The sequence below is a fragment of the Montipora foliosa genome, chromosome 9 (assembly GCF_036669935.1).
Source record: "Montipora foliosa isolate CH-2021 chromosome 9, ASM3666993v2, whole genome shotgun sequence".
NCBI lineage: Eukaryota > Metazoa > Cnidaria > Anthozoa > Scleractinia > Acroporidae > Montipora > Montipora foliosa.
In genome coordinates this window covers 47,583,190-47,592,712 of record NC_090877.1, presented here as the reverse complement: position 1 = coordinate 47,592,712, position 9,523 = coordinate 47,583,190, and the positions used below count along the sequence as shown (strand labels likewise).

Here is a 9,523-nt window from a genome sequence, read left to right as displayed (position 1 = left end):
TGAAAAAAACCCTTATTGCCCATCCATTCGTTCAATCGTCCATTCAACAAAATTTAACAAAGCGTGGGCCTCAATATGATGTTACTTAATTTTACGTCAACTATAGAATCAGCTGTAGAATGACCTGTAGTACCGATTTATGCAATACCAGAACTGATTTGCCCCGTATAGCTTTGTTTGTTTTGATAAAATTCCCATTTCAATGGTATGGTGAAAATATCGTGAAGGCATCATTGAAGCGAGTACTGACAGTACGTAGGGTTACCCCGTCAAAACGATTCTTGCCTGAGGCACTGTTTCGAAGAAACGCAGTCATTTCGGGTCCCAATAAAAACCGGAAGTTTTTTTCGGGTTAATTTTCCGTTTTTAAAATGGGATCTTTCTTGATCGCAGCCGGGAGATTTTAGCTGAACCTTTCAAAACTGAAGTTGATCCGAGTCGGTTTCCGACATCGTCTCGGAGAAATCTATACATAATGATGACTAGTGACACTAATTATATGAAAGTACATGCATTTGTAACTTGCATAACAAGCCGGTCTGTTAATCAATTTCGATCACTTGAATGCTTTTGTAGAGATCTTCTGTAAACAGCCACTCATCTTTGACACTTGGAATAGTGACGAAAGTAAAAGTCGTTCATTGTTCTTTTGTCTCGAAATTTAACGAGGTCTGTGCTTGTCTTGCGGGTATTTTCGTGTTAAGGTCTCGCTCTATCTCCTCGTCAAATCGTTTTCTTGTCTGGACACATTAACTTAGTTCTCGACTTTTGTCCGGTGAATATTCTGTAAAGCTGTGAGTGAGGGAGCTAGTAAGTTATTTTGAAGTAAGGACAAAGGAACGTTTCCTGAAATATTTATGTGCAACAAAATGTTCTGGTGCTGACGTCACGGGAGTGATTGGGAGGGAGGCCATGTTTGTGAGCCCGCCATTTTGATCAAGCACCATCGAGTTGAAGGGCTTTCCTTAGTCATTTGTCCAACAAACTACTGAACTCTAAGCGGACACAATGAGCGAAGGAGGTGCGTCTGGAAGTGCCGAAGATCTTGAAGAAGACTCCGTATATATGTTGTGCGGGCTTTGCAAAAAGCCACCGGTCAACACGAGTCCCAAGCTTCTTCCTTGTCTTCATTCGTTTTGTTTAAAATGCCTAGAGGAGCGTTTCTCTGAACAACAGCAAGAAAAAGCGCCTTCAACAACGGCAAGTTTATCTTCTAGCCCGATTCCAAGGTTAAAATGCCCGACATGCGGACAGGAGTTTCTAGTTCCACCGAAAGGAGTTCTCGGGTTCCTGGATAACCAATTCGTTATAGAAAACCTGGGCAAACTTCAGCGAAAACAGGACAATGTAAAGCGATGTTGCACTTCTTGCGAGGACAACAGCCCTGCTTCTTCTTTCTGTCTAAACTGTAGCGACTGGCTCTGCGATGCTTGTGTTTCGGCTCATCAGAGGGTGAGAGTTACAAAAGACCACAAGATACAATCCGAAGCGCAGTATTTGGAAAATTCGGAAACCGTGGACGCAAAGCCCATTTTTTGTGTTACACATCCGACGGAATCCTTGAAGCTCTTTTGCGCAAATTGCGAGAAATTGACTTGCCGGGATTGCCAACTTCTTGAACATAAAGATCACAAATATCAGTTTATTAAGGAAGCGGCAACGAGTTACAAAGACTATCTTAGGGGACAGCTGAATCGTTTATATGAACAAGCACAGCCTCTAACAGAATCAATTCGAGAGGTAGAGAAAGCCGCCAAAAGTTTACAAGAACGCGAAGACAGCATAGCAAATGAGATTAAAAAGTCTTCGGAAATGCTTGTCAAGGCAGTGCAACAAAGGGAAAATGTGCTGTTAACAGAGTTAAAGGCCCTAGTGCATTTTAAAAACAAGCTTCTGTCCAAGCAGAACAAGGATCTCAGGTTGATGCAAAAGATCTTACAACACAATTACGGTTTCACAAGGCACGTTTTGAAAAATGGTAGTGATATGGGATTGTTGTATAGCAAACGCCAACTTAGTTCAAGAATTCAAAATTTATTAAGTCTGAAATACAATGTACTTCCAGTTGCACACAGTGATTTGAAATTTTCTGCTGAAACAGAGAAACTGTGTTCTGTGATCTCAAAACTTGGGAGTGTAATGACACCAGCTGACCGGACGAATACTACTGGTAATTCAAGTAGACCTGATGCTTCGTTTCGTGGTTTATCGTATGCTAATAGTTATACAGCAGCTCCCTCCACCTCCCTTCCCTCTAGTAACCGTCCAGTCAGCTCGCGACCAAACCCATTGAAGCCCTTTCAGCTGTAAACAAGCGATTGGGAACACCAAACAGCCATTCCTACTTGATGTCCAAATACCCTGGATCGCTTCAAGCTGCAATTGTTCACCCGTCGGGTGCTAGCGTGATAGCAAATGGCAAAATCGGAGTAGTACCAGCGAACAGTGTTTCTCGACCTCCTCTAATGAGCTCTGTACAGTCAGGCACATATAGTCATCCTGTTAAATCAGGAAATGGCATAACCAGCAATAGCCTTCCCTTTACTCCACGGAGTTCAGCTGTCACTATGTCATCAAGTCTCAGAAGTTTGTCACCTCCGCGTCAAATGCGAAATGGCAATACCCTTCCATTACGACATTTTCAAGACATCGGAAGTAAAATTAGGAAATCACCGCCTCCTCCTCAGCCACCGAGACCATCAAGTAATGGCAGTAATTGTAGCCATCACAGTGTTTCTCCATCCAGTGATTCATCCTCTACTTCTTTTTCTAAACAGAATGGCTTGGAAGCAAATACCTCTGCCACAGACTTGCCAACCCAAGTCTTGAAAGGTATGGTAAACTTACTGTAGTTTTTGTGGTTATCAAATTCATGTGGTTGTGTCAAGTCTTTCTTTGTTTATGGGACAAAATGTTTATAATTTGTGTCATGTAAGATTATTGAATTTGCAAAAATGTCATTTCACATTATTTTACAACAATATTAACAGGAATTTTCTTCTTGGGGTCTTTTTTAAAAAATGGTAAAACATTTCTTGCAAAGAAACTCCCTTAGGTTGGTCCTAAAAGTATCACTTACTTTTTATCAGGATTATCTTAATGTTGCTGAACTTAAAATATTAAATTAATGAATTTGGTGTGAAGTGATTAACATGCCCTGGCAGGTGTCTAGATGTGTAAATATTCAAGAAATAAGTTTTCAAGAAAACAAAAAGATTTTAAATTTTAAGGCTTTAAAAAGGGATGAAGGATTTTGAAAAATTTGTAAATATGTTTTGTGCATGTTCTTTCCCTGTTTGTTTCCAGCCAGTAACTACATCTTTATTTGAGTTAAGTTGTAAACCATACATTTCCAAATACATGTGTGACTTTGATTCCAATTTTTGACCTGATTGGGGAGGTCATAGGCTAAGCACAAGTGCAGCTTTTTCCTCTATACTATTTGGTAAGTTGGGGGGAAGCAGTTTGTCCAAAAAGAGTGGGTAAATGCAACTGTTCTTGGATTTAATTTTCATTGTGGTATAGTGTTATTATTTTTTTGGTAAATGTACATTGTAATTTCTGTGTGTGACAGTTAATGACTGGTGTTTAGTAGTGCACATGTGATGTCAAATTAAGAATGGAGTATATTTTGTTCATGGATTATCATGTTGAAACATGCTCTATGAGATCATCTACACTGTATTACAAGAATTCAAAAGTCAAGTCAAGAACTGTTACTGTATATTTAAGGCTTTATACTTGTGGGGTTGTGTATCATAGGCAAGAAAATTGTCACTTGAATACAATGGCATTAACAAAACCTACTAGAAAGTACATATCTGGCTGGCTGATTAGGAAGTTCTTAAGACCATTAATACAGTGTAGGGAGTTCAAGAAACCACGACCGAAACGTCACCTCCAAATATACAGTTAAGTTTGAGCTATTTTAAGTATTTCATGATTATTCCATCTCGTTTAAGTTGTACATTAGGGTGAAGTATCTAATAAGTGGACTGGTACGGACAGATTTGAAGTAAGGAGAGAGAATAGGGACCTTAAGATCCGAGGAGGAGGAGGAGGAGGACAACTACATGTACAAGTATGGGTTTTCTGTTCTGGACATGTGCACTTCACAGGGCTCGAAATTAACGAAAAAATCCAGTCGCATTTTGCGATAAGATACGAAAATTTAGTCGCAATTTCGCAAATTTTAGTCGCAAAATCGTCGCGCTGCATTGTGTTGTCAGCGGTTTAGCAGAAAAATATGAGCCCGCAGTACTTGTGTGTAAAGAAACTGCTGAAAATGGCGAATGATCGAAGGAATGGAGCTGTGCACGTAACATCGCAGCTAAATTACTATACAATTACGCTACCTTCAGAGAAAATTCACAGCAAGAAACAAAATAATTTTGTCATTTATTTATTTATTTATTTATTTGTTTATTTTAGCAAAAGTAGCAGCAAAGTAGCAACTGCTAACCCTTTTGTTTCGAAAGAACGAAGGTGACAACAAGTCGCAAATTTGCGACTTCTCCAGATATTTTAGTCGCAAAGGGAAAAATTTAGTCGCAAATGCGACCGTATTGGTCGCAATTTCGAGCCCTGCTTCAAAAAATATCGGACTCCAAACTTAACATGCATGCTCAGTACAAAAAACTCGTACTTGTAATTCTTCTCGTTCTCTGATCTAAAGGTCCCTATTTAAAGATTCACTGCGGTGTGCCAACGTTGTGGTCAAAACATTAAAATAGGACATTTCATGTTGCTATTTTGACTTGTACGGAAGAGAAGCTTACAAGAATGTGTGCAGCAGGCACAGGATGATCATTTTTCCTATTTTAACCACTAATATTACTGCCATAGCCACTGTCGTTTCTTAAACTACCTATTATTGATTTGGTGGTCAGAGAGGGATTTACCCTTGAGCATCCCAGCACAAAATCCAGGTTGACAAAATTACAAAAAAAAAAAAAAAAAAGAAAAAATCTAGTGCCTTAACAACTGGGAGTGAAGCATATTTTTTAAGAAACTGTGGTGCTGTAAAATAAAGAGTTGGGAGCTTGCATTGCAAGCCCTTTGTCGGAGCAAAGACATCCTTTGCAGGAATTTAACCTACAACATTCTGATTGCCAGTTTGGATGCTCTACCACTGACCTATAGGTAACCCTCATGGAAGGTACAATCTTGGATCAAATAAAATGAAAAATTATTGCGCCCCTCCCCCCAAAATCAACGATGAAATCTGTGTGCAAGTTGAAGCTCGCCATTTTTTCATCATTGAAATTGGGGGGAGGGGTGCTCTTCATTTTCCATTTGAAATGTCCTAGATTACAATTATTATTATTGTCTCCCTATACTGCCAGGACTGAAATGTCGAAAAGTAGCGTTTTTGCTCACGGGAAGGGATGAGCCCAATAGTTGGGAGCAGGTCAATTATTGACTTGCTCTCAACTGTGTGGCTTCATAGCTCAGTTGGTATAGCATTGCACTGCATAAAATTATTTTTGTATTTGCTAGCTTCTTTGGCCAACTGCCAAATAGCCCTTTTCTCTCTTGCATTTCTCAGCTTGCATTTTTCTCAAAAGGGGCACTTTTCCAGATCGTTAGTGTTCTTAAAATTAAATAATAATTATTAGCTTGTAGCTTCAGGCAATGAAAGATATAAGATAATACATTGACTTTCTCGTTCAAATTTGAATGTGTAGTGTTTTTTGTCTAAAAAAGAGATTTTTTGAACATTTTGCACACTAGTCTGATTTCATAACAACTCAGCATTGATTTTTAACCACCTGGATAAGGTTTTTGTAGTCAAAACATGGTCTAAATATTTTGTTTCGTTAGGCAAGGGTGGACTTGTTGACATGACTATGAAATTGCAGTTCAGCTCAAGCTTTTATGTACTAACGTGAAGCTTTAAATGTGTAGTGTATTTTACAATTGAATGTCAACCTTTGAAGAGGGTTCTAACTTCTGGGTTCTTTCTAAAAAGTAATAATATTGGAACTCACAATATTCGTATAAACATAACAACTTTCTTTAATTTTCCAGACATGTTTCGACGGTACATCTGTCATCTTCAGTGTTACATATTTTGAAATCGCCGTTGAATTTAAAACGCGCGCGATCTTACAAACTTCGTTACATTGCGTTGTCAATATTGCGTATTAAATCAAAACAGAACAAAACAAAAATTTAAATGAGTGACACTTAGTTCCTTACAGGGAGAGAGTCAGGTTAATGTGTTTCACCTGCTGGTTGAGATCGGGCTTCTCCCATTTTATATACATGGATTCCTTAAGCTTCACTTGGTACTTAGTGGCTGCAGAGTCCAGGATCTCGAAGCAATCCTGTGTGCAGGATGCCTTACAAGACTCTGAACTCTGCAGATGTTTAAAAACGTTCGAAGATCTGTCTGAAAGTAAGTGCTCGCGCACTCGTGTGGAGAAGTGTCGGCTGGTTTCACCAACATAACAAGCATTACAACTTGCACACGAAAATTTATAGACCACACGCGTGCGAAGCCCTACAGGGACAGCATCTTTCACATTAAAAAGACTCCTGACTTTGAAAGTAGTGAAGACTAACCTTATATCAATAGGTTTACATAACCGATTAGCAAGTTTGCGTATACACAAGTTTGCGATTTCAAAATATGTAACACTGAAGATGACGGATGTACCGTCGAAACATGTCTGGAAAATTAAAGAAAGTTGTTATGTTTATACGAATATCTATATTGTTGCTGCTATCTAGACCTTTTGAACTCACAATAATATTTAAGTGATATTTTCAAGTTTTTATATGCCATTATTTTAAGTTTAGGTCAGTTGTGCCATGTTCCCAATTGTCATTTGCACGTTGCAATGATTATTTTTGAAAAATAAGCTTTTGCGATTTTTCTGCCTTTTGCTGTCTTGGGAGCCGTGGGTGTGGGACCGTAGGTGTGGATACATGTGGATAGCATAATTAGTTACATGTAGAGTCATGTAATTGTATTTTCATGCAAGTTAGTAAGTATGGTGAGTGTTATACTGTTATGTAAATATTTGACCTGTCATGCAAGTTATCATGTTAAAAGTAATGTAAGTGAAGTATTGTTAAAAAAAAAAAAAATTCTTTGTTTCTTGGCTGCTTTTTCTTTATCAGCAAACAACAGTTGTAACTGCTCTTTCTCTCAAACTTTCACTTGTTGCCAGGGCAAAATGCTGAATGCCTGGTTTGAAAATACTTGTGCTGTACTTTGCTTCTTCTCAGGGATGGCTATCAATGAATGAACTTTCAAATTTGATCTTGACTGTGATTTTCATAATTCTGCAGAATCTCATCTTTAAGTGCCAATGGCCAAACTGCATTTTGGCTTCCATCAATCAAACGTCTGACACCAAGCCGAGAGTTGACCCAAAACCACACGTGCATCAATTATTAATGATGCATGAGGTAACCTACCAATCAGCATCTTTGGTTCACACTGTACATTTGTACATTCAAACTACATGTAGATGCCGGTGGAAAGGAATGCAATCTGTACAAATGTTTTTACTGAAGAACCTCTAAAAAGGTATCATAATGGTATTCGAGCTGTGAACTAAACAAAAACTCCAAATCACTTTCCAGGGGCAGAGTTGATCTTCCCAGCTATGCTCTGAAATTTGAATGATGGGAGCCAAAATGCAGTTTTGAATGTGAGATTCCACAGAATTCTGAAAATTGCAGTAATAATCAAAGCTGAGATCTTGGCCAGCGCATTTTGAGGCTATCTAAAGGTTCATGGAAAATTACGGTATTATTTTCTTGACCATAGGTGCGACATCACCCCCTGGCACAGCAGACCCTTTAGTACCACCAGCTGTTTCTTTGCTCGATTCTGCTCCAAAGAGAAACGTTAACTCCCAGGTTGGATCTGCAGAGGCATCTCCTCCATTACCTAAACTGCTTCCTGTGAAAAGAAGTCTCAGTTCTCAAGGTTTACCAGAGCCTGTTAAGTCCCCTGTTTCATCTTCGCCACCTCCTGTTGTTAAAGTCAAGCAAGAAAAGCTGGAATCCCCTATGGAATATTTACCTTGTCAAGAATCCCTCAAAAAGGTATGGCAGATATTCAGTGAGGCGCATGAACATGTAGACCCAACAAAATTGATGTTACATGAATACCACAAACTACTGTAGGGCACAAGGTTACAGTAAAATGAATAGAGATTTTTATTGTACATCACACCTGGCCTTAGAGAGATAATTATTAATTTTGAAGGTACATTGTAAGGTGCAATACCTTGGCTAAATATTTAAAAAGTTGGAAATCTTTTTCTTTTTAACTAATAGAAATTCAATTTTGACATGCTTCTGGTCAGTAATTCATTGAAATGACATACAAAATGTGACATTGAAATGTGGTAAGAACAGAAAAAGTGGTGATTGTATCACTGACGTTCTTACCACATTTTGACGTCTTTTGTGATCTGTTACTAAACAGTTGCATGGCAACATGCATGCAATCTATTATTTTGTTTTATATAATAATGAGATTAAGATTTTTGATGATGATGTCAGCTATCCATTTGTCCTCCAATCATCGGTGAGAACTAATAAAAAATTACCGTAGTTTTTCGGTTATAAGGTGCAGCGTTTTTCCTCAAAGAAATTGCTTGTTGGCCCCAAATGTGATCAAAACTACTCAAGGTGTGTCTTATAGCCAAGTATCCTCTGGCAAGAAAACCTGTGCAGGGAATGATTCTTCAATCCTTTGCTGCCATCTTGTATGTTAAACTCGTCCCAGGCTTCCCCTTACTGCGATTCCAAAATGGTGGCCTCACACCAATGTTCGTGATGATGGCCTTCAATTCTCAGCATTGTACAACAAAAGCACCCGAAAGAAAGTACTAATAACAGCAGGATTTAATTAAAGGTTTTTCTCTAAGTTCTAGTTGAATTTCCTTCTGCCCTAGTTCTTGACTTAACACTACAATCTTCAATTGAGACAGCATCACTACCGATGAGTCAAACCAAATTTTGATGAGATAATTTTTCACTTTGTGACGGAAATGCCATCAAGTTTGAAAGTTGCATGTAAAGGCGTGTCTTAAAACCGAGTGTGCCTTGTATCCGAAAAACTATGGTCATGTGCATTTTTGAGGTTCTTGTACATATGATTTTTATTAGTTAACCCATTGACTCCTGAAATGCCCCCATTGACAAGTAAAATCTTTTAGGAGTCAATGGGTTACATGTAAGTGTTTCATTTGTTTTTGGGTTTGAACTTTTTGAGTGACCATTTTAAACATTCTACAGTGAATTGTACATTAAATTGATGATTTAAAATGTCATTTTTGGCCTAAAATAGCATTTTTTTGGTGTTTGACAATGTTAATGTGAACCTCCGTAAAAGTGAAGGATTTCTAACTTCTGTTCCGTTTATTCCTAATATAAATATGGTCAATCGAACGCACCTTTTAATTAAGGTGCTTTGTTTTGCATGTAGTTTACCATCTTGCTCACTGAATTGGAAGGTGATTGGCTAGAATATCCCCAGGCTTTCCCTGTGACCAGC

General features: G+C 38.4%; 1 protein-coding gene across 1 annotated transcript in view; it reads left to right on the top strand.

Moving 5' to 3' along the window:
* The first annotated feature begins 741 nt into the window (after nucleotides 1–741).
* Nucleotides 742–9,523, top strand: part of LOC137972126 (E3 ubiquitin-protein ligase TRIM33-like) — a 22,324-nt gene continuing 13,542 nt past the window's right edge. Inside the window, 3 exon segments of the mRNA XM_068818956.1 lie at nucleotides 742–2,287; nucleotides 2,290–2,832; nucleotides 7,784–8,064. Coding sequence (XP_068675057.1) covers nucleotides 1,009–2,287; nucleotides 2,290–2,832; nucleotides 7,784–8,064 — 2,103 coding nt within the window. The 5' untranslated portion in view covers nucleotides 742–1,008.